General features: G+C 48.7%; 2 protein-coding genes across 4 annotated transcripts in view; one reads left to right on the forward strand and one right to left on the reverse strand.

The window, feature by feature from the left end:
* GPS1 (G protein pathway suppressor 1) overlaps positions 1-9,326 on the reverse strand; it is a 42,975-nt gene extending 33,649 nt beyond the window's left edge. For 2 of the 3 annotated variants that reach the window (XM_040330789.1, XM_040330788.1), the window contains exons 1-2: positions 9,219-9,321; positions 1,326-1,499 (exon numbers count right to left, since the gene is read on the reverse strand). In XM_040330789.1, the coding sequence (XP_040186723.1) occupies positions 1,326-1,499; positions 9,219-9,251 (207 nt within the window). In that variant the 5' untranslated portion in view covers positions 9,252-9,321. Of the gene's footprint in view, positions 1-1,325; positions 1,500-9,218 lie in introns of all 3 variants that reach the window. The other variant, XM_040330790.1, reaches the window with a different exon arrangement.
* Positions 9,327-9,387: 61 nt separating this feature from the next.
* RFNG (RFNG O-fucosylpeptide 3-beta-N-acetylglucosaminyltransferase) lies at positions 9,388-24,070 on the forward strand. Its single transcript, XM_040330791.1, has 9 exons — positions 9,388-9,505; positions 12,784-13,211; positions 14,488-14,536; positions 15,279-15,381; positions 16,775-16,928; positions 18,582-18,667; positions 20,223-20,388; positions 22,284-22,369; positions 23,811-24,070. The coding sequence occupies exons 2-9, from the start codon at positions 12,837-12,839 to the stop codon at positions 23,887-23,889; spliced, it is 1,098 nt and encodes a 365-aa protein (XP_040186725.1). The 5' UTR covers positions 9,388-9,505; positions 12,784-12,836; the 3' UTR covers positions 23,890-24,070.
* The last annotated feature ends 701 nt before the right edge of the window (positions 24,071-24,771 follow it).

The following is a 24,771-nucleotide window of genomic DNA, read 5'->3' on the forward strand; positions in this document are numbered from 1 at the left end:
TTATTCTGGTACATTGGAGGTGTCAGCAGTCTCAAGGTCTGAGCACTGGGTGGAGCTTATGGCCTCTTTTACACAACAGCACTTTTTTTTATATTGGTACCAAAAACCCTATTTTCAGACGATAATTTTCAGCGGCTGATATATCAGTGCTTCCCTAATTTCAGGTAATTTTCAGGCTGGAAATAAGTGAAACTCAATGTAGAAAAAAAAATCCGTCAACAATTGTCCGATGGAGCGTACAAACAGTCGGATTTTCCAACTAAACCCTGCCATCACACATTTGTTGTCGGAAAGTCGACGGGGCGAGATATTGCAATGAAGTCAATGGGATCCCTTCTTGCGATTGAAGTCAATGGGGGGGCGAGCTTTTGCATTGAAGTCAACGGGGCGAGATTTTGCATTGAAGTCAACCGAGCGAGATTTTTACATTGAAGTCAACCGGGCGAGATTTTTACATTGAAGTCAACCGGGCGAGATTTTACATTGAAGTCAACCGAGCGAGATTTTGCATTGAAGTCAACGGGGCGAGATTTTGCATTGAAGTCAACGGGGCGAGCTTTTGCATTGACGTCAACGGGGCAAGCTTTTGCATTGACGTCAACGGGGCAAGCTTTTGCATCGATGTCAACGGGGCAAGCTTTTGCATCGATGTCAACGGGGCAAGCTTTTGCATCGACGTCAACGGGGCAAGCTTTTGCATCGATGTCAACGGGGCAAGCTTTTGCATCGAAGTCAACGGGGCAATATTTTGCATTTAAGTCAATGGGATGAGATTTTGCATTGAAGTCAATGGCACTGATATTTCAGCAGCTGATATATCAGAGCTTCCCTAATTTCAGGTCATTTTCAGGCTGGAAATAAGTGAAACTCAATGTAGAAAAAAATCCGATAACAACAACTGTCCGATGGAGCGTACAAACGGTCAGATTTTGCAACTAAACCCTGCCATCACACATTTGTTGTCGGAAAATCTGATCGTGTGTACGAGGCTTAAGAATAAGAGGGAGGTGAAGCCTCCATCAAACTGCAGGTAATATCCCAAAAAACTGAGCATGTGTAGAGTTACCACCACTGCTGCAAAAAAACCCTAGCTGAATTGGGGACATGAACAGAAGGGGGAGATAGAGAGCAGCAGGATCAACCAGGTTGTTTTGCAGAATACAGAAAAGGAATAGTGACTGAGTATGAACAGCATGTAATACACCATTTATTGATAGATTTTTTTTATGATGTGGGTTTAGTGACACTTGAAGTCTGTTCTCTGTCAAGACTTATAAAACAATATGGCTTGTAGCCAGAGGCAAACATCTACTCCTCCATGATACCTCAAAATGCAATGAGTAGGCTGATGAAATGGCTTTCCAGATGAAAGATCCAACTTTATCTAAATAGAATTCTTCTGCACTATCGCTGTCAGGGCCTCCATATACATCTGTCCAAGGAGAGGATTGTGATCTGTTCTGACTGTCTGTATCCTCAGACCCTGACACATCGCCTCCCTGGTAAAGGTAAATACAGCAGTAACAACCATCACAACACATGCTCTATGCCACAGGTCATAACATGTACTTTAAGCCCAACTCTAGGCCGTGGATTTTTTTGCTCGGTTTTGTCATACTTACCGTATTTATCGGCGTATACCGCGCACTATTTTGCCCTAAAAATCAGGGCAAAATCGTGGGTGCGCGGTATATGCCGATACCAGCTTTCCCGCCACGAGTTTGAATACTGCGCCGACATATACCGAGCGCAGTACATTTGTGTATCTTCGGGCAGTCTCGGCGCCTCTCGCGCTGTCATCCTGAGCGTACAGGACGTCAGCGCAAGAGTTGCCGAGCCTGCCCGACGATACACGAGTGTACTGCGCTCGGTATATGTCGGCGCAGTATTCAAACTCGGTGCGGGAAACGAGCGGGGAGGACGTGAGGACGCCGCAGAAGGACGCCGGACCCGACGAAGAGGACACCCGAAGCCGCAGACGGACCCGACGAAGAGGACACCCGAAGCCGCAGACGGACGCCGGACCCGACGAGGCCGCCGATGGACGCCGCGCAAGACACCAAAACTAAGTAAAAAAAAAAAACTTTTTTTCCACAGGATTCGGGGCAACTTTAGGGGTGTGCGTTATACCGCGATAAAGTCTTCAGACCAGTCATGTGACACGCAGGCTCCTCGTCCAATGTTCTTCTAGCAATAAGCAACACTTAGGCCGCTTTCACACTGAGGAGTTTTTCAGGCGGTTTAGCGCTAAAAACAGCGCCTAAATGCGCCTGAAAAACTCCTGCCCTGCAGTCTCAATGAGAAAGCCCGAGGGCTTTTACACTGAGGCGATGCGCTGGCGGGAGGACAAAAAAATCTCCTGCCAGCATCTTTGGAGAGGCGTGTTTACCGCTCCTTCCCATTAAAAAAGATGGGACACCGCGGTAATACCGCCGGCAATGCGCTTCTGCAGAGGTGCATTGTCGGCGGTATTAACCCTTTTTCGGCTGGTAGCGGACCGCACCGCAAGCGGCCGAATACCACCGCAATTCTGACGGTATAGCGATGCTAAAAATAGCGGCGCTATACCGTCACCGCACATCGCGCCCCAGTGTGAAAGGGGCCTTAAGGTAAAACTTAAAAAGAGTAACCCCACTCTTGTTTGAGAACTAAACACTCCCCTCTGGGTGATCTATATACAGTACCTTGAAAAAGTATGCATTCATACCCCTTGACATTTTCCACATTTTATCATGTTATTGCTGGCAGTTAAAAAAAAAAATTGAAAACAAATTGTAACGGCATCGGCCAGGGGCATGCTGGGTCGATGACATCACAAGTGGGTGGGGGTAGTTGTTTAAGAACTCTCAGAACTTTGGGTGCGGTGACAGCGGGCGTCGCGATCAACGGTGGATCTACACTGGGGGACTTTTTTTGGTGAATGAGAAGGGGTACTATGTATACCCCATACTCTTTTACATGGGGGGGGGGGAGCAGGCTCTGGGGGCCACCTTGTTAAATGGAGCTTCCAGATTCCTATAAGCTCCCTGCCCACAGACCCCCACAACCACCAGCCATGGTTGTGGAGAAAAGGCCCTTGTCCCCATCAACATGTGCCCCAAAGCACCCCCCCCCCCCAATCTTGAGGGCATGTGGCCTGGAATGCTTCAGGGAGGAGGGTGGGGGGATGCTCGCTCCTCCCCTCCGTTTCCTGACCTGTCTAGTATGGATTTTTTTGGAGGGGGGACCCCACACCATTTTTACCGAAGGGCCTAGTATATATTTGGAGGGGGGGGGGGGGGCATGCCTTATTTGATGGCAATTTTTTTTTTCTTTACATCCAGCTGTCAGCGGGGAACCCCACTGACAGCTGATGACTTATCAGTTGTTAAGGACGCAACTAATACCGCATTCCTGGACCACTACTTAAAGCGGAGCTCCACCCTAAAGTGGAACTCCCGCTGATCGAAACCCTCCCCCCCTCCGGTGTCACATTTGACACCTTTCAGGGGGGAGGGGGGTGCAGATACCTGTCTAAAGACAGGTATTTGCACCCACTTCCGGCCACAGTCTGCGGGCAGAACGCCACCTCCCTCCCCCCCGTTGTGCTCTGGGAACACTCGGCTCCCAGAGCACAGCGGGAGCCAATCAGCAGGCGCAGCGAAACTCGCGCAAGCGCCGTAGGGAACCGGGCAGTGAAGCCGGAGCGCTTCACTTCCTGGTTCCCTCACTGAGGATGGCGGGGGGCAGCAGTGTGACGAGCGATCGCTCGACCTATGCTGCGGACGGCGCTGGACTAAGTGTGCCGATCTTAAAAGTCAGCAGCTGCAGTATTTGTAGCTACTGACTTTTAATATTTTTTTTTTCAGCGGACATCCTCTTTAAAAGATGAGTTCCAGACATAAAAAAATAAATAAAATAAAAGTCAGCAGCTACAAATCCTGCAGCTGCTGACACTTAATATAAGGACACTTAACCTGTCCAAGGATCCCGCGATGTCGGCACCCCAAGCCCATTTGCTTATCAGCTTCGGGTGCAGGCAACTATTGTAAGGGAAACAGGAAGTGAAAGGAGATGTATGGGTTTCCAGGTTATTTGAGATTCATACTTACCTCGGTGGATGGAGCATCAGACCGATGCTCCATCTGTCCCCCGCCGTCTGTGCACCGAGAACCGAGCCACCGAACATCGCCGCTGGCCCGGTTTTCACAGATCCCAAGAGGAAAGAGGCTGACTGTCAGTCAGCCCCTTTCCTCCCTGCTTCTCCACGCTCATTGGAGAGCCGAGTAGTGGAGGGGCGGGGAGTGGCTGTCTCAGCGGGGAGCTGATACGCTGAGACTGCCATCAATCAGGACAGCTAGCGGATCCCGACTTGGGAAGTCGTGATGACGCTCTGCCCCGACTGATGGCGGTGACGTCAGCGGAGATCGGACTTCAGACTGCTCTCCGCTGAAAACGGGTCACAAGAGTGCAAAACAAATTGCAGTCCTGTGACTCAGAGGATAAGCTCAGCCTAAAAAGCTCAGGCTGGACTTCTCCTTGAAGGCAACTATAGTAAGGGAAACAGGAAGTGACGGCAACTATAAAAAGGAAACAGGAGGTGACGGCTACTATAGTAAGGGAAACAGGAAGTGACGGCAACTATAAAAAGGAAACAGGAGGTGACGGCTACTATAGTAAGGGAAACCGGAAGTGACGGCAACTATAGTAAGGGAAACAGGACGTGACGGCAACTATAGTAAGGGAAACGGGACGTGACGGCAACTATAGTAAGGGAAACGGGACGTGACGGCAACTATAGTAAGGGAAACGGGACGTGACGGCAACTATAGTAAGGGAAACGGGACGTGACGGCAACTATAGTAAGGGAAACGGGACGTGACGGCAACTATCGTAAGGGAAACAGGACGTGACGGCAACTATCGTAAGGGAAACAGGAGGTGACGGCAACTATCGTAAGGGAAACAGGAGGTGACGGCAACTATCGTAAGGGAAACAGGAGGTGACGGCAACTATCGTAAGGGAAACAGGAGGTGACGGCAACTATCGTAAGGGAAACAGGAGGTGACGGCAACTATCGTAAGGGAAACAGGAGGTGACGGCAACTATCGTAAGGGAAACAGGACGTGACGGCAACTATCGTAAGGGAAACAGGACGTGACGGCAACTATCGTAAGGGAAACAGGACGTGACGGCAACTATCGTAAGGGAAACAGGACGTGACGGCAACTATCGTAAGGGAAACAGGACGTGACGGCAACTATCGTAAGGGAAACAGTATGTGACGGCAACTATAGTAAGGGAAACAGGACGTGACGGCAACTATAGTAAGGGAAAAAGGAGGCGACGGCAACTATAGTAAGGGAAAAAGGAGGCGACGGCAACTATAGTAAGGGAAACAGGAGGCGACGGCAACTATAGTAAGGGAAACAGGAGGTGACGGCAACTATCGTAAGGGAAACAGGACGCGACGGCAACTATAGTAAGGGAAACAGGACGCGACGGCAACTATCGTAAGGGAAACAGGACGTGACGGCAACTATCGTAAGGGAAACAGGACGTGACGGCAACTATCGTAAGGGAAACAGTATGTGACGGCAACTATAGTAAGGGAAACAGGACGTGACGGCAACTATAGTAAGGGAAACAGGAGGTGACGGCAACTATAGTAAGGGAAACAGGAGGTGACGGCAACTATAGTAAGGGAAAGAGGAGGTGACGGCAACTATAGTAAGAGAAACAGGAGGTGACGGCTACTATAGTAAGGGAAACAGGAAGTGACGGCAACTATCGTAAAGGAAAACAGGACGTGACGGCAACTATCGTAAAGGAAAACAGGACGTGACGGCAACTATCGTAAAGGAAAACAGGACGTGACGGCAACTATCGTAAGGGAAACAGGACGTGACGGCAACTATCGTAAGGGAAACGGGACGTGACGGCAACTATAGTAAGGGAAACAGGACGTGACGGCAACTATCGTAAAGGAAAACAGGACGTGACGGCAACTATCGTAAAGGAAAACAGGACGTGACGGCAACTATCGTAAAGGAAAACAGGACGTGACGGCAACTATAGTAAGGGAAACAGGAGGTGACGGCTACTATAGTAAGGGAAACAGGACGTGACGGCAACTATCGTAAAGGAAAACAGGACGTGACGGCAACTATCGTAAGGGAAACAGGACGTGACGGCAACTATAGTAAGGGAAACAGGACGTGACGGCAACTATAGTAAGGGAAACAGGAAGTGACGGCAACTATAGTAAGGGAAACAGGACGTGACGGCAACTATAGTAAGGGAAACAGAAAGTGACGGCAACTATAGTAAGGGAAACAGGACGTGACGGCAACTATAGTAAGGGAAACAGGAAGTGACGGCAACTATAGTAAGGGAAACAGGACGTGACGGCAACTATAGTAAGGGAAACAGAAAGTGACGGCAACTATAGTAAGGGAAACAGGAAGTGACGGCAACTATCGTAAGGGAAACAGGAGGTGACGGCAACTATCGTAAAGGAAAACAGGACGTGACGGCAACTATCGTAAGGGAAACAGGACGTGACGGCAACTATAGTAAGGGAAACAGGAGGTGACGGCAACTATAGTAAGGGAAACAGGAGGTGACGGCAACTATAGTAAGGGAAACAGGAGGTGACGGCAACTATAGTAAGGGAAACAGGAGGTGACGGCAACTATAGTAAGGGAAACAGGACGTGACGGCAACTATCGTAAGGGAAACAGGAGGTGACGGCAACTATCGTAAAGGAAAACAGGACGTGACGGCAACTATCGTAAGGGAAACAGGACGTGACGGCAACTATAGTAAGGGAAACAGGAGGTGACGGCTACTATAGTAAGGGAAACAGGACGTGACGGCAACTATCGTAAAGGAAAACAGGACGTGACGGCGACTATCGTAAGGGAAACAGGACGTGACGGCAACTATAGTAAGGGAAACAGGACGTGACGGCAACTATAGTAAGGGAAACAGGAAGTGACGGCAACTATAGTAAGGGAAACAGGACGTGACGGCAACTATAGTAAGGGAAACAGAAAGTGACGGCAACTATAGTAAGGGAAACAGGAAGTGACGGCAACTATCGTAAGGGAAACAGGAAGTGACGGCAACTATCGTAAGGGAAACAGGAAGTGGAGGCAACTATCGTAAGGGAAACAGGAAGTGACGGCAACTATCGTAAGGGAAACAGGAAGTGACGGCAACTATCGTAAGGGAAACAGAACGTGACGGCAACTATCGTAAGGGAAACAGGACGCGACGGCAACTATAGTAAGGGAAACAGGACGCGACGGCAACTATCGTAAGGGAAACGGGACGTGACGGCAACTATCGTAAGGGAAACGGGACGTGACGGCAACTATCGTAAGGGAAACGGGACGTGACGGCAACTATCATAAGGGAAACGGGACGTGACGGCAACTATCGTAAGGGAAACAGGACGTGACGGCAACTATAGTAAGGGAAACAGGACGTGACGGCAACTATCGTAAGGGAAACAGGACGTGACGGCAACTATAGTAAGGGAAACAGGACGTGACGGCAACTATCGTAAGGGAAACAGGACGTGACGGCAACTATCGTAAGGGAAACGGGACGTGACGGCAACTATCGTAAGGGAAACGGGACGTGACGGCAACTATCGTAAGGGAAACGGGACGTGACGGCAACTATAGTAAGGGAAACAGGACGTGACGGCAACTATCGTAAGGGAAACAGGACGTGACGGCAACTATCGTAAGGGAAACAGGAAGTGACGGCAACTATCGTAAGGGAAACAGGACGTGACGGCAACTATAGTAAGGGAAACAGGACGTGACGGCAACTATAGTAAGGGAAACAGGACGTGACGGCAACTATAGTAAAGGGAAACAGGAAGCGACGGCAACTATAGTAAGGGAAACAGGACGTGACGGCAACTATAGTAAGGGAAACAGGAAGCGACGGCAACTATAGTAAGGGAAACAGGACGTGACGGCAACTATATTAAGGGAAACAGGAAGTGACGGCAACTATCGTAAGGGAAACAGGAAGTGACGGCAACTATCGTAAGGGAAACAGGAAGTGACGGCAACTATCGTAAGGGAAACAGGAAGTGACGGCAACTATCGTAAGGGAAACAGGAAGTGAAGCCTTGCAGCTCCACAGCCTGTTTCCTACTGCGCATGCGCTTTCTGAATGGTCTCGTCTTTTTTTTGGGACCTCTGTTTCCCAGAAGGCAGTGGAGGAGGGGACGGTGCGAACAAGAGGGTGGAGCTCCGCTTTCATTTCCGCATGCATTATTTATTTCCTTCTGTGAATAGATTTGAATGCCTTTTCATGCGGCATTTACCAAGCGTTTTTAATTTTGGCAAATACCGCAAAGCGGTCTCGTGAAGTGACAGTTTCAGGATATTTAGGCAAAATGTGTCCCGCCATCTAAATATCTCATGTGCGTCCATTCTGGGACTGACGCCTAAATAGGACACGCCTCCCTGTGCTGCATGGCAAGTAGGAGCCAGTCCCTGAGCCAGCGCCACCAGAAACCTGCTGCTTATTGCATAATGTCATTAAATAAGACACGCCTCCCCTGCGCTGCATTGCAAGTAGGAGCCAGTCCCTTCAGAAACATCCTGCGTATTGCATATTGTGGATACATTTGACTTGCTTCCCTGCGCTGTGCTGCAAGTAAGAGGCAGTCCCTGAGCCAGCGCAGTCAGCGCCACCAGAAACATGCTGTGTATTGCATATTGTCGCTAAATATGACACGCCTCCCCTGCGCTGCAAGTAAGAGCCAGTCCCTGAGCCAGCGCAGTCAGCGCCACCAGAAACACGCTGTGTATTGCATATTGTCGCTAAATATGACACGCCTCCCCTGCGCTGTGCTGCAAGTAAGAGGCAGTCCCTGAGCCAGCGCAGTCAGCGCCACCAGAAACATGCGGCTTATTGCATATTGTCGCTAAATATGACACGCCTCCCCTGCGCTGCACTGCAAGTAGCAGCCAGTCCCTGAGCCAGCGCTGCGGCCTGGCGACCCCCCCTCACCAGACTCCACCCCCTGTGCCTAAAAGAAGCCCCACTTATGTCCTCCACAGGAACCGAGCTGTCCACCTCCAAAGAAAAAAGAAGAGTGTGCTCGTGCTGGTTGCTATGAGCAACACAGACAGTCCTCCTTCTAGAGGAGGGGTGACCCCCCCTTTACACACACAAGTGACCCCACCCCCTTCTTCTCCTCCTCTGACCTGCAGGCTGAACACTTGCACCGGGAGAGGCATCGTCACCCCCTCGCTCTCCACTGCTCCGGCCCCGACCAGCCGACCACTTCCGGGTTACGTCCCTTGCGCCTCCTGTGGAGGGGGACGCACGCAGGCGACGTCCGGTGGCGTCAGAACCATCGAGATCGGATCGTGGGAATAGAAGGGCGGCGCGCGTGGATGACGTCAGCCGGTGCCAGCTGAGGAGTCTAGGAGGTCCTGAGGGGGGTGTCAAGTGCTGAGGGGCCCCCGCCGCCGCCGTGTGACACAGACAGGTACGGTGGGGCCCCCCCCCCCATACTTAATAACACTAAGAAGTGTGTTCTATTTAATAATATATTATATGGAGGAGTGTATAGTGAAGCAGACAGTGACAGAAGCTGTAATTATAAACAACAGAGAAACTCTGCCTGACTTCACTGGCTGCATGCTTTTTGGGGGGGCCCACTAAGGGTCACTATGGGGGGGCAAAGTTCTGGAGTTTGCACCCCTTATAACCACAATGGTGGGTTCCATGTCTCTGTGGGGCCCCTTAGGGTCAGAAAACCGCCCTTGTTTGTTTTGTTTTATTGCAGTAAAGTTTTTATTTTGCATTTTTCAAAGTGGAGTTTCACCCACAAAATGAACTTTTTACATTAATCAACTGAAAAAAACATTAAAATTAGGGTTGTCCCGATACCACTTTTTTAGGACTGAGTACAAGTACCGATACTTTTTTTTCAAGTACTCGCCGATACCAAATACCGATACTTTTTTTTAAATGTATCCCCAAATGCAGCCATGTCCCCCCCACATATGCAGCCATGTCTCCCCCCACAAATGCAGCCATGTCTCCCCCCACAAATGCAGCCATTGTCTCCCCCCCACAAATGCAGCCATGTCTCCCCACACAAATGCAGCCATGTCCCCCCCACAAATGCAGCCATGTCTCCCCCCACAAATGCAGCCATGTCTCCCCCCACAAATGCAGCCATGTCTCCCCCCACAAATGCAGCCATGTCTCCCCCCACAAATGCAGCCATGTCTCCCCCCACAAATGCAGCCATGTCTCCCCCCACAAATGCAGCCATGTCTCCCCCCCACAAATGCAGCCATGTCTCCCCCCCACAAATGCAGCCATGTCTCCCCCCCACAAATGCAGCCATGTCTCCCCCCCCCCATATGCAGCCATGTCTCCCCCCACAAATGCAGCCATGTCTCCCCCCATATGCAGCCATGTCTCCCCCCCCCCATATGCAGCCATTGTCTCCCCCCCATATGCAGCCATTGTCTCCCCCCATATGCAGCCAAGTCTCCCCCCATATGCAGCCATTGTCTCCCCCCATATGCAGCCATTGTCTCCCCCCCCATATGCAGCCATTGTCTCCCCCCCCATATGCAGCCATTGTCTCCCCCCCCATATGCAGCCATTGTCTCCCCCCCATATGCAGCCATTGTCTTCCCCCCCATATGCAGCCATTGTCTCCCCCCCATATGCAGCCATTGTCTTCCCCCCCATATGCAGCCATTGTCTCCCCCCCATATGCAGCCATTGTCTCCCCCCCATATGCAGCCATTGTCTCCCCCCCATATGCAGCCATGTCTCCCCCCACAAATGCAGCCATGTCTCCCCCCACAAATGCAGCCATGTCTCCCCCCACAAATGCAGCCATGTCTCCCCCCACAAATGCAGCCATGTCTCCCCCCACAAATGCAGCCATGTCTCCCCCCACAAATGCAGCCATGTCTCCCCCCACAAATGCAGCCATGTCTCCCCCCACAAATGCAGCCATGTCCCCCCCACAAATGCAGCCATGTCTCCCCCCCACAAATGCAGCCATGTCTCCCCCCCACAAATGCAGCCATGTCTCCCCCCCACAAATGCAGCCATGTCTCCCCCCCACAAATGCAGCCATGTCTCCCCCCCCCCCCATATGCAGCCATGTCTCCCCCCACAAATGCAGCCATGTCTCCCCCCATATGCAGCCATGTCTCCCCCCCCCCATATGCAGCCATTGTCTCCCCCCCCATATGCAGCCATTGTCTCCCCCCCCATATGCAGCCATTGTCTCCCCCCCATATGCAGCCATTGTCTCCCCCCATATGCAGCCATTGTCTCCCCCCATATGCAGCCATTGTCTCCCCCCCCATATGCAGCCATTGTCTCCCCCCCCATATGCAGCCATTGTCTCCCCCCCCATATGCAGCCATTGTCTCCCCCCCCATATGCAGCCATTGTCTCCCCCCCCATATGCAGCCATTGTCTTCCCCCCCATATGCAGCCATTGTCTCCCCCCCCATATGCAGCCATTGTCTTCCCCCCCATATGCAGCCATTGTCTCCCCCCCATATGCAGCCATTGTCTCCCCCCCATATGCAGCCATTGTCTCCCCCCCATATGCAGCCATTGTCTCCCCCCCATATGCAGCCATTGTCTCCCCCCATATGCAGCCATTGTCTCCCCCCATATCCAGCCATTGTCTCCCTACCTGCATCCCGCTGCCAGCCCGACTGGTTAATACGCGCGGGGAACATTACAGCTTTGAATAGCTGTAATGATTCGCTCCGCGCTGCGTATAGACACTCCCCCTTGCTCCGGATTGGACAGTTCACCTGAGCAAGGGGGAGTGTCTATACGCGGCGGGGTGGGAAAGACTACAGCTATTCAAATGAATGCTGTAATGTTCCCCGCCCGTATTAACTAAGCAGGGATGCGTCGGCGGGGGGGGGGAGAGTATTCTATTTTGGTATCGGGGGTATTTGCGGGAGTACGAGTACTCCCGCAAATACTCGGAATCGGTCCCGATACCTCCAGATGTTGCAGAACTACAAATCCCATGAGGCATAGCAAGACTCTGACAGCCACAAGCGTAACACTCAGAGGCAGAAGCATGATGGGACTTGTAGTTTTGCTACAGCTGGAGGTCCGCTAATTGCATATCCCTGCCCTAGGGGGTGCTTTCTAACTGGGGGGGGAGGTGCTTGTACTATAATAAGACAGGGATCCGTGTTCCTGCTTAGCAGAAACACAAGATCTCTGTCTTCTCCTGTCATGGAACGGCGATCTGCCTTGTTTACATAGACAGGCAGGCAGGCTGCCTGTCTGTCTGCCTCCATGAACGATTGGCAGGTCCTGCTGATTGGCTCCCCCTGTTTCCAATCACAGTAGGAGCTGGTCGCTGGCGGTGCCCCAGACCAGGAAGAGCAAAATTTATGTACAGGTACGTGATTTTGCGCAGAAGCCGCCCCCGCTGTATGTGAATCCGGTAATAAAAGCTGCAAATTGAAAGTTTTATTAAGCCCAAATCCAAAAATTCCATGACTTCTATGGAGGGAGCCACAACAACGTGTACGGTTCCCCTGCGGTGAAGCACGCTGGGGTCTCATTTGGTCTGACTGTAAAGAATTGGGATCCGCCCACCTCCCCGCCCCCACATGAATTTGAGTGACAGGCAAAGAAGGACCCACAGAGACTCTGATGTGTGTAATGCATTTTAGGGGCTACCAAGCATAAGTGAAAGTCCGGACTGGTATTAATAAAGCTTTAACATCTGACCATCCTTTGTCTCCTCAGTGTCTGCAATGCCAGAGCTGGTTCACCAGGGCCCTTCTCCAGAGGGCTGAAGAATGAAAATCTCCACCATCGGATTGACTAAGATCTGCTTCCTGCTGTCCGTGTCACTCTGCATTCTCCTCTTCCTTCTCAGTCCATGGAGGCAGCATGCCCTACCCAAGCCACTGCTGGTCCCAGCCTGTAACCTCACCTGTACCCGCATTTACCTGGAGTCCCGGCCTGAGGTCACCAGGCTTTCCACCGCCACACAGGACTGGAGGAGAAACCTTGTGAAGTCCCCTGCGAACGTCGGCCTGAAAGACGATTCTCGTTCAAGCGACCTTCTTCAGTTAGACGATCTGTTTATCGCGGTGAAGACCACAAAGAAGTATCACAGAACTCGAGTGGACCTTCTTCTGCAGACCTGGATCTCCCAAGCAAATAAGCAGGTGAGATGCTCGGGGTGGACCCGGCTCTGTCCATGTCTGGGCCGTCGTATCTATGCGACTGATTCTTAGAATCAGTTACGCATAGATATCCATTAGATCAGACAGGCGTAAGGCTCTTACGCCATCGGATCTTAAATGCAATTTTTTTTTTTGTCCGCTAGGTGTCGCCTCCGTCGTTTTCCCAGTCGAGTATGCAAATTAGCTAGATACGCGAATTCCCGAACGTACGCGCGGCCAACGCAGTAAAGTTACGACGTTTTACGTTAGGCTTGTCCCGGCGTAAAGTTGCTCCTGGGTATATGAGGCGCAATCAATGTTAAGTATGGCCGTCGTTCCCGCGTCGAAATTAAAAAATTTACGTCGTTTGCGTAAGTCGTCCGTGAATGGGGCTGGACGCCATTTACGTTCACGTCGAAACCAATAACGTCCTTGCGACGTCATTTGGAGCAATGCACCCTGGGATATTTTACGGACGGCGCATGCGCAGTACGTTCGGCGCGGGAATGCGCTTAATTTAAATGCTACACGCCCCCTACCTGCCTAATTTGAATTGGGCAGGCTTGCGCCGGGTGATTTACGCTACGCCGCCGCAACTTTACACGCAAGTGCTTTGTGAATAAAGCACTTGCATGAAAAACTTGCGGCGGCGTAACGTAAATGAGATATGTTACGCCCGTCCTTAGTTATGCCATGCTACGAGAATCTGGCCCCATGTGTTTTTTGATGCAGGAAAAAAAAAAAAAACCACACTGGACTGCATGTGGTTTGAACTGGCTCTTAAGGTGGGTTTCATATAATTAGATCATTTTTCTGAAAAATGTATAACACTTTTCATCCACAGCCCCCCAGTCCCTGCTGTATTTATGTGGGTGATGAGCTGCAGTGCCCAGGCAACCAGTGTAGTAATTAGGGGATTGCAAGTCCCAGCTCTTCTCCTTCTCTGTGAATCAGAGCAATGCTCTGTGCTGGCACTGACCAATCAGAATCGCTCTTATACATCCTGGAAGTGCAGCAGAGAGGAGTGGGATTATTCCCCTCTCAGGCGGACCTGAACGGGCGCTCCGTGCTCCTCTATGGAGCCACGGATGTCAGTAGTGACATGCCCACTGGCATCCGACCCGCCAAAGTGTGACGGAGGAAAATCCTATTTTCCATCCGTCTGGCGGATTGGATGACGACGGACTCTACGGTCCATCGTCATCAAATTCCCCCATAGGGGAGAAAGGCCGTTGCATGTAATTGTAAAACAATTTTTTTTTTTTTTTGTCTCCTTCAGACTTTCATCTTTACAGATTATGAAGACCAAGTGCTGCGCCAGAGAGCAGGTAAATGTTTATGAAAATTTTCTGTTATCCAGGTTACAGGGTATCGGGGTATAGTAAACCAAGCAGATCTACACTGACATCTTTTAAGTGTTTCTTTGTTTGTGGAATTCTCCAACATATAGACACTGAGGCATTAGACGCTGGAACCGGCTGCGGATCTCCATTCTCCAGTTCAGGGCAGAATCTGTGCCTGAATTTGGCCCTGGAATGGAGCCAAAGACGCTTCGCAGCCACCCCTGGAGATATGTGAACCGGCTCCATAGAGAGCTGGTCACATTCTCCTGCTATACGAATTGGATGATTTTTAAGTATCGTAGTTTAGCGCCATTCCACGAGTGCCCGCAATTTTCAAAAGTGACATAAAAAATTGCAACGACTGCCATTTTATTCCCTAAAAAATATACATATAATATTTGAGAGTCATTTTCTAGCAAAAAAAAAAGATGATGTTTACATGTAGGTGAGAAATGCCAGAATTGGCTTGGGCTGGCAGTGGTTAATGATGTATTAAATACAATGCACAGCTTTGTATTTTATTTCTGCCTGGAGTTCTTCTGTAAAGGAAACCAGTCATGACTATAATCTGAAAGTTACCATTACTAAACTTTTCTTTCCAAAAATGCAAGTTGCCTGGCCCTAATGCTAAACTTTCTTACTTCAGTAGTTGTTGTTTCAGGTATCTGGTGCTTTGCTGCCTTTTGAACAAACATGAATACCCTTTCTTTGTTTTTTTTCCTTTTAGGGAGTCAGATGGTGAACACGAACTGCACCGCAGTGCACACGCGACAAGCTCTGTGTTGTAAGATGGCTGTGGAGTATGACAAATTTGTGCTTTCCTCCAAGAAGTAAGGGATACTTCCTTTTTATTTCTGTTAAAGTGAATTTTAAACCCAACCCTGTCTGTTCTCTTTCAGACTGCATGTCTTGCATCATTCAACCCAATTCCTGTGGGGTCCAGGTAGTCATGGACATGCCCCCTGCAGATTTGGCGGGGGGGGGGGGGGAGATTCGCCTACTCTATTTGTCCTGTTTACCATTTATCAAACTTTGGGTTGTTCCCAGAAAAGAGGGGGGAAATCTTCCAATAGGGACACTAGTTGTGGTGATCTGGGGGATTCCCTAAATTTGCAGGAATTTCCTCTCGCTTCCTGTTATGGCTACGGGACAGGAAGTGAGGGGAAATCTCCCCAATGGGACACAGATTAAAAAAAAAAAAAACTGACGGAGTTTATACTTTCCTTACTAAAATGTTGCCAGTAATTCTACTTTCATCGGTTCCCGACCGGCTCACGCAGATATACTGCGGCAGAATGGCTCTCCTGGGCAAAATCCCGTACATATACGGCTTCGCCCAGGAGAGCAACCAGAAGGCACGCGAGTACCCGCTGCACGGCGGGCAACCCAATCCGCGTGGCTGGCGGACACGATTGTGGGCATGAGCGGCAGCACGGGAGGAGACAAGACTGTGTGTTTCTACACAGTAGAAAACACGATATGTCATCTCCTATAGTGAGTCCCCCTTATCCCCACAGTTAGAACACAAAATAGGGAACACAGTTAACCCCTTGATTGCCCCCTAGTGTTAACTCCTTCCCCGCCAGTCACATTTACACAGTAATCAGTGCAGTTTTATAGCACTAATCGCTGTGTAAATGTGAATGGTCCCAAAAACGTGTCAAAAGTGTCCGATATGTCCGCCGCAATGTCACGGTCACAATAGAAAAAATCGCAGATCGCCGCCATTACTAGTAAAAAAAATAAAAATGCCATAATTCTATTCCCTATTTTGTAGATGCTAGAACTTTTGCGCAAACCGATCAAATACGCCTATTGCGTTTTTTTATTTTTTTTTAAAGAGTCGATGGTCAGCTCATTGGCTAACAAGCCACTGGATTGCTTTTACAAGCAATGGGGAGGGGATGTGTGAGTACCTGCCAGTTAGAGTGGAGTTAACGGAAGTGAGACTGATTTTGCTTTTCTTTGAAATCGTTAGCATTACAGCACCAGCATCCCAGTAATTGTTAGCATTGAATTGTCTTATCAATTTGGCACTCTAGGTGCCGTAGCTAAATCGATTGTGGGGGGAGGGGCCTAGCTCAGAACAAATGAACCTAATGCAGGCAGTGTTTTTCCAAATTCACTTAGTGTCACACCTGAAGGGGGCAGCACACACTGTATAAGCACTTTCATGCAAGGTCCATCTTATTAGTGAAACGCTGCTGGTTTTATTTATTGTAGATGGTTCTGTCACATGGATGATGACAATTACCTGAATCTGCGTGCCCTGTTAGATCTGCTGTCTGCCTTCCCGCACAACACGGATGTTTACGTCGGGCGACCCAGTCTGGACCACCCTGTGGAGACGCTGGACAAGATTAAGGGCGATGGCTCGGTGAGATCTAAATGTCGTTTTCACTCAGCTGGCTGTATTAATTGTTTGATTTGATTTGAATATTTGTAAAGCAGTAAGATAAATATCTCCCCAAAAATGTCATCTTCTATTTAAAACACTTAGGCCCCTTTCACACGGGGCGGATCAGTAATGATCCACCCCGTGAACCTCCGCTTGCTCAGCGGGGATCGCTCCGTTGATCCCCGCTGAGCCGGCGGATGCCAAGGGGGTCCCCTTACACTGTGCAGGGACCGCCCTGTCTTTTCTCTGCTCTCCCCTATGGGTGAGATCGGATGAACACGGACTGTCTGTCCGTGTTCACCCGATCCGATCCGCCAGACGGATGGAAAAGTAGGTTTTTCCTCTGTCACACTTTGGCGGGTCGGATGCCAGTGGGCATGTCACCGCTGACATCCGCGGCTCCATAGAGGAGCATGGAGCGCCCGTTCAGGTCCGCCAAAAAAACTGGCAGGCGGACCAAAATAGGCCGCCCATGTGAAAGAGCCCTAAGGCTGGGTTCACACTTATGTGAATTGGATTCGGTTTCCTTACATCCAATTCACATGACAGAAAAGTGTGCCCTGTTTGCAATGGAGCCGGTTCACACACCTGAGGCGGCAGCAGACCGCATTTAGAAGGGGGTCCTGTCTTTGATTTTGAATCTGGTGAGAATTCAGGCAAAAGTTCGGACCTGAATCGGTGTACAGGGACGCACCGGGCCCCCTGCTGTGAGCCGCAGCATGTGTGAACCCAGCCTTAGCCTGGGCTCACACTAGATGCGGTGTGAATTTACAGCAAATTAGTTGCAGAATCTGCACTGCATCTAAATTGCAAACCTGTTTATGCGAACCGATTGCATAAATCTATGGCTCAAATCGCACCCCAGAGACACCACATTTAATTTGCACAGGAATATGCTGCGATTCCTGTGCGAATTACATGCAGTGTCTCGCACCACAGCAGTGTGAACTGGGGCTGAAAGTCTTGCTACACCCAGGGCTCCGCATTCACTACATCTGGTCTCCCACAGAACACAGAAATGCAATTATTTTAGTAAATATCAACCGCTAAATACCTTTTCTCATCAGCAGTATATAGCAGTCATGTGACTTCTATCAGTGTCTGGTTAAAGCTTGTAGGAGGAGTTTTCATTTTGCTCTGATTGTCCTTTGAGGCTGCAGGACCCCTGACCCTCTTGACAGTGTTGATTGGCCCTGTGCTGTTCACATGCACCCTCCCAAGAAAAATAAAAACTCTCTAGCAATACACACCAAACTGAGCATGTGCAGCTTTCCCCTGGTCTCTGTACTATCAGCAGATTGGGGACAGTGGAAGGAGGGGGGGGGGGGGGGGGGGGGGGGGGGGATCAGAGAAGACGGGATCAAACGACCTTTTTTTTTTACACAATGCAGAGGATTAACCCCTTAGGTTCCACAGTGAGTATAACAAACATGCTTTACTGCATATACAGACTGATTTAACTGTTGTGGGTTTAGTAACACTTTACCAATGTAAGAAAGGCAGGCTTTGAGGGGGTTGGACACTTCACTTATTATTATTTAATATATATTATATATAACTATTATTATTATTATTATTATTATTATTATTATTATTATTATTATTATTATTATTATTATTTTTTTTTTTAAGTCATCTCTGAAGTTCTGGTTTGCAACTGGTGGTGCTGGATTCTGTATCAGCCGAGGCTTGGCCCTGAAGATGAGTCCATGGGCTAGGTGAGTGAATCACTGTAGAGCTTGAAGAATAGAAAGTCTGTGCATTGCCAACATACATCAGTTTAAAATCATCTGTTAAGTCTCTACAGCAGGGGTCTTAAACTGGTGGCCTTCCAGCTGTTGCAAAACTACAAGTCCCATCATGCCTCTGCCTGTGGGAGTCATGCTTGTAACTGTCGGCCTTGAAATGCCTCATGGGACTTGTAGTTTCACAACAGCTGAAGGGCCGCCAGCTTGAGACCCCTACTCTATAGCCTAACCCAGCCCCCATTCTGTGGCCATAAGTTTCTGGACACCGGACTGTCACACCTACACTGATATAAAGTGTCTGAAGACTCCCTCAAATTACTGATTGCAGGTGCCCTCCAACGAAGAGTAATGTTAATGCAACAACATGCAAAGACATTATAGACAATTTTGCGCTTTCAACGGGTAAACCGTTTGGGGAAGGCCCATTTCTGTTGCAGCATGACTGTGCATCTGTGTACAAAGCTGGCTCTTTAATCTCTCGCTGACCTGCTCACAGTAGATAGACTGCGAGCAGGCGGCACAGCCAGGCACCGTAACGTACCTGTACGCCGCAGTGTACTTCCTAGCTTGGCTGCACCTGTTTGTGCACCCCCTGCTGCGATTGGACACCGCACAAGTTTGTCAGCAGGATGCAGCCAATAAATATGAGGATGCACAGAGCAGAGCTAGTGCACATGCTCAGTTTTCAGTGTGTTTACAAGCTGTTCATTTCCTCCTTGATCACATCTGAGCAGCCCATGTGACTATAGAGTCACACATGTGGGTGCATACACAGTGGTAAATGACAGCCCACTCCCTCCCTCCCTCCTCAAAGCCAAATAATCCGCTAAATGCAATGGGGGCGGGACGTACACACAATAGACACCGGCTGGAGGGGTGTGGCGCAGCCTTTGACTGGCAGAAATCCGCCCACACCATATTATTGTAAAAAAAATAATAAAGATTTGATTTCAAATATGCATTTGCATGACAGTTTTTTAAACCTGTTTATTGATATTAAAAGAGAAGTATGGGGATTGACACTTTTTGTAGAATCCTACTTGCCTAGCTGGATGCAGCATTGGTCTGATGCAGCATCTGTCCCCTGTCGGCTCTAACACTGAGAACCCAATGATCAAAAACCTCTGATCGCTTAGTTCTCAGAGCAGAGAGCTGGTGGCTGGCAGTCACCAGCTCTTTGCTCCCAAGTGCTCACTGGAGCACTGGGCTGTAGAGGTGGAAATGGCGGGAGCTGAGCCGCGTGCCAGTCCAGGCATGTGGGTGGATACTGACCCCCAACTCTGCGGACTACAGGCTTTTGCTGTACTTCTCCTTTTATTTAATTATTTTTACTCTGTATTCCAAAGGCTGTTTTAATATTTTTTTTATTTTGAGCATGTGTGAGCAGCAGCAGAGGACTAGAAGCTCCTCATGCTTCTATTTCCCTGCAGGCAGGCTGGGAAAAAGCGGAGTCATGTGACAGCTTTACATTGATTAGGAAAAAAATTAGTCTGTGACTAATGACCTTTCTTTGCCTCATCTTTAGCATGGGGAACTTCATTAGCACAGCGGAGAAGGTTCGGCTTCCTGATGACTGCACCATCGGGTACATTATTGAAGGATTGCTGGAGGTGAAAATGCAGCACAGCAACCTCTTCCACTCGCACCTGGAAAATCTCCAGATACTCCCTCAGATTTCCTTACTGCAGCAGGTAAGTGTCCCTGTTCCACGCCCTGATGACTAAATGGGCCTCCTGCATTTTACTTCTTCATTTGCATTTTTATAGTTCAGTTCTTCTAATGGTAAATGTGAATAGATACTGTAGTGCTGAAGAGATAAACAAGCAAAAAATGTTAATCTTAGAATCTTCTATCCCCCCACATATATCCTGCCTGATAGTTGCCCCCCCCCCCCCCCCCCCTGTGCACATGGAACAAAAGAGCTGTTACAGTCACTAAGTTTAACAAACGCATTGGGCTAGATTCAGGTAGCAGTAACGGTGGCGTATCTTTACGCCGATTCTCCAGGGCAGATACGTCGAAAAAATAGGCTTCCTCCGCCGACGCAACTTGAATGCGGCGGCGTATAATTGTGTGCATTTGTACGCTGGCCGCTAGGGGTGCTTCCGTTGTTTTCGGCGTCGAATATGCAAATGACCTAGATACGCCGATTCACAAACGTACGTACGCCCGGTGCAATTTTTTTTTTACGTTAGGCTTTTTCGGCGTAAGGTTACTCCTGCTATTAGGAGGCGCAGCCAATGTTAAGTATGGACGTCGTTCCCGCTTCGAAATTTTAATTTTTTACGTTGTTTGCGTAAGTCGTTCGCGAATAGGGCTGGACGTAATTTACGTTCACGGCGAAACCAATACGTCGTTGCGGCGTACTTGGGAGCAATGCACACTCGGATATGTACATGGACGGCGCATGCGCCGTTCGTACAAAACGTCAATCACGTCAGGTCATCATAGATTAACATAAAACACGCCCCCCCCTTCCACATTTGAAATACGCGCGCTTACGCCGGCCCCATTTACGCTACGCCGCCGCAACTTACGGAGCAAGTGCTTTGTGAATACTGCACTTGCTCCTGTAAGTTGCGGCGGCGTAGCGTAAATACGATACGCTGCGCCGCCGTAACTATGCGCGCCCCTACCTGAATCTAGCCCTTGTGAAATCTTTGGTACCCATCTGGTCCTGTCTGTATTCCACTTTTAAAGGAGACGTTCAGCCTAAGCGCGTTTGGTTGGGCTTCTCCTATGGGTCACAGGAGTGCAATTCGTTTTGCACTCCTGTGACCCATTTTCAGAAGAGTCCGCCCTCTGCTGATGTCACTGGAATCTGTCCACGCACTGTGTCATCACGGCAGTAAAGTCTGGATCCGCCAGATGCCTGGACTAATACACGTCTTAGCCTCTCAGCGAGCCGATGAGAACCTGAGATGGCCACTCCCCAGCTCAGCGCTCCTGTGAGCGCGGGGGGGTGGGGGGGGGGGCCAGAGCGGAGAGCTGTGAGAACTGAGCCATCGGCGGTGTTCGATCGCACAGTTCTCAGTGCAGACACACCGGGGGACAGATGCAGCATCCACTATGGTAAGTATGATACTGGGGGGAAAAAAAAACATACTTCTCATTTAACTCCTTCCTGCCATGGGGTCTCTTTAACTGGGCTATTACTACCACGGGGCAGAAAGGTCTGCTTAATCATGTGACCATTGTCATTGGCTGTCACATGATCGGGAGCCAGTTCCCAATCATTAATATTGACTGAGCATTGGACAGCTCTGTCTCTGTGCTGGGAGCGCACTCTTGGTACAGAAACCTATGCATACATTTTGGCGTTAAAGCCCACCCTTTTTGCTGCCGTACATATGCGTTACGTGGGCGGCAAGAGGTAAGTTTTTTTTTTTATTTTTTTTTTTTTTTCTAAACACAATGCTGGCGATCAGTTTATAGGTTGACCAACATATCTGGAAATGATTGTGTCATTGTAATCGCACCTCAAAATCATCAGGGGATTTTTTCCTTTGTGAATTGTAGCTGAGATTCCAGAATGTCTGCTTTTTGGAGGCTTGTGGCTTAATATGTTCTCTTTTCTGCTACCAAGGTAACCCTGAGCTATGGTGGCCCCGAAAACAGAAGAAACGTTGTACGAATTTCTGGAGCCTTCAGCTTAGAGCAGGACCCAACAAAGTAAGTCAAATCCTGACTAATAAAGCAGGTTCAGAAATCTGCTCAACTTTTACTTTTTTTGTTTTCTTGTTTCCCTAAGGCTGCTTTCACACTGGGGCGGGGGCGAGCGTTGACGGTAAAACGCTGCTAGTTTTAGGTGCGTTTTAGCGGTTCGATTCGGCTGCTAGCGGGGCGCATTTAACCCCCACTAGTGCCCGAATAAAGGGTTAAAGCGGGGGTTCACCCAAAATTTTTTTTTTAATATTACATTCAGCTGAGTTGTCATAATGTCATAATTTTATCCCCGTACATACCGTATTTTCACCGCCGCATCCGGGTATGTCTTCTGCGGGACTGGGCGTTCCTAATTGATTGACAGGCTTCCGACCGTCGCATACAGCACGCCACGAGTTGCCGAAAGAAGCCGAACGTCGGTGCGGCTCTATACGGCGCCTGCGCACCGACGTTCGGCTTCTTTTGGCAACTCGTGACGCGCTGTATGCGATGGTCGGAAGCCTGTCAATCAATTAGGAACACCTAGTCTCGCAGAAGACATACCCGGAAGCGGCGGTGAAAATACGGTATGTACGGGGATAAAATAAAAAAAAACAGCCGATTGTCATTATGACAACTCGGCTGAATGTAATGTTAAAAATGTTTTTTTTTTTTTGGGTGAACCTCCACTTTAAATGCGCCCGCGTAGTGCTGTTGCCGAAGTGATTTGCAGGCGCCTCGGCAGCTGTGCCCATTCATTTCAATGGGCAGGAGCGGTGTATTCACTATTCACAATTGTATTCACAATTTAGTGTATGTGAACCCATCTACTCTTGGCAGCTAGATTGTCGATTACAAGAAAGTGGAAAGATCCCGATCCGCCTTCCCCTGATGACGCTATTGACCTCTTGGATTTACATAATTCCTATGAAAGGATTTTAGCGTCATCCTTGGGCTCTCTTCATAAATACTCAATCCAATGGGACCTCTGGATTGTCTGGTTCAAAAACAGGACATAATTCTGTTTACCTTATTTCCTCCGACACGTTGTTTACTATTCAGATAGGAAATATGAGAGGAGATGGCTCTCGAACACTATGATTCCCATATGGGGTGTTCGGGAAAGCTAGTTCCTTTATTTTATTTGTTTGCTAATGTATTTCTTTCTTTTTCCTTTGATATTGTGATTTGATCTCTTATTGACTTGTTACTATTGAGAAAATATTCTACAGAAAATACTCTACAATTTTTCTTATGATGATTGGTAGTATTATATTGCTTAGCCAACACATATCTGTATGTTAGATAATGAGTATTACTTTGTCTCCTACTGTTACGATGCATTGTGTACTATATGCTATTGTAATGCATTATTTTGTTTGATTGAAAAATATCAATAAAAAACTATTGAAATAAAAAAAAAAAAATTAAGTGTATGTGCTAATTTTTTTTTTTTTTTTTTTTGCAGGTTTAAAGCCATTCATTGTCTGCTTTATCCAGAGACGAGCTGGTGTCCGCAGAAAAATCATCTGTCTTCCTTGACATGAGTTCCATCGCACATCTAGATTTGACGTCTTCCAATTTTTTTTGTTTCTGTGAAACAATGTATAAAAGCACACAGTGTCTGAAAGCATAACTGACCTCACCAACCAATTACCAGGAAGGGCGGCAGAGGAGGTAGAGATTGTGTATTTTTGGTGTCAAATTGAAAGTATAACTAAAGCCAAGATGGGGTTTTTTTTGGTTGGGTGGGGGGGGGGATAAAGGAGAGGAGAGCGCTATAGCTTCTTTTTTTTATTTTATTTTTTTTGGTACTTTTAATGGGGACCCTTGTTCTATTGACACCCCAGGATTCCCTCACTTTGGAGGGATTTCTTTTCACGTTTTGTTTTGGCCAATGAGACAGGAAGTGAAGAGAAATTTAACGAGTGAGACACAGATGAAAAAAATAAACAAAAAAACTGATGGAGGTTATAACCCTCCTTTACCCTAACCAAAATGGGGGGGGGGGGGGGGGGGGAGTTTTGCCTTTTTATAGTGACACTTGAAAGAAATAGGACAATGTCTACATTTTCTACCACCTTTTGCAGCATATTGTTTTCATTTGTGCCGTAGATTCTCTCTTAGATATATCCAGATAGATGTCTTACTCCTGCAGTAACTGCATCAATTTTTTTATTTATTTTTACACATTTTGGGCCGGATTCAGAAAGAAGATACGACGGCGTATCTCCTGATACGCCGTCGTATCTCTGAGTCCAGCCGTCGTATCTATGCGGCGGATTCATAGAATCAGGTTACGCATAGATATGCCTAAGATCCGACAGGTGTAAGTGACTTAAACCGTCGGATCTTAGGCTGCAATTCCAGGCCGGACGCTAGGTGGCGCTTCCATGTCTTTTACGCATCGAATATGCAAATGAGCATTT

This window comes from Rana temporaria, chromosome 12 (genome assembly GCF_905171775.1).
Source record: "Rana temporaria chromosome 12, aRanTem1.1, whole genome shotgun sequence".
In the NCBI taxonomy this organism is placed as follows: domain Eukaryota; kingdom Metazoa; phylum Chordata; class Amphibia; order Anura; family Ranidae; genus Rana; species Rana temporaria.

Coding starts and splice junctions, on each gene's coding strand:
- RFNG (XM_040330791.1), top strand. CDS start 12,837: ATGAAAATCTCCACCATCGGATTGACTAAGATCTGCTTCCTGCTGTCC. Junction 16,929..18,581: donor AGATTAAGGGCGATGGCTCG/GTGAGATCTAAA, acceptor TTTTTTTTTAAG/TCATCTCTGAAGTTCTGGTT. Junction 22,370..23,810: donor TTAGAGCAGGACCCAACAAA/GTAAGTCAAATC, acceptor TTTTTTTTGCAG/GTTTAAAGCCATTCATTGTC.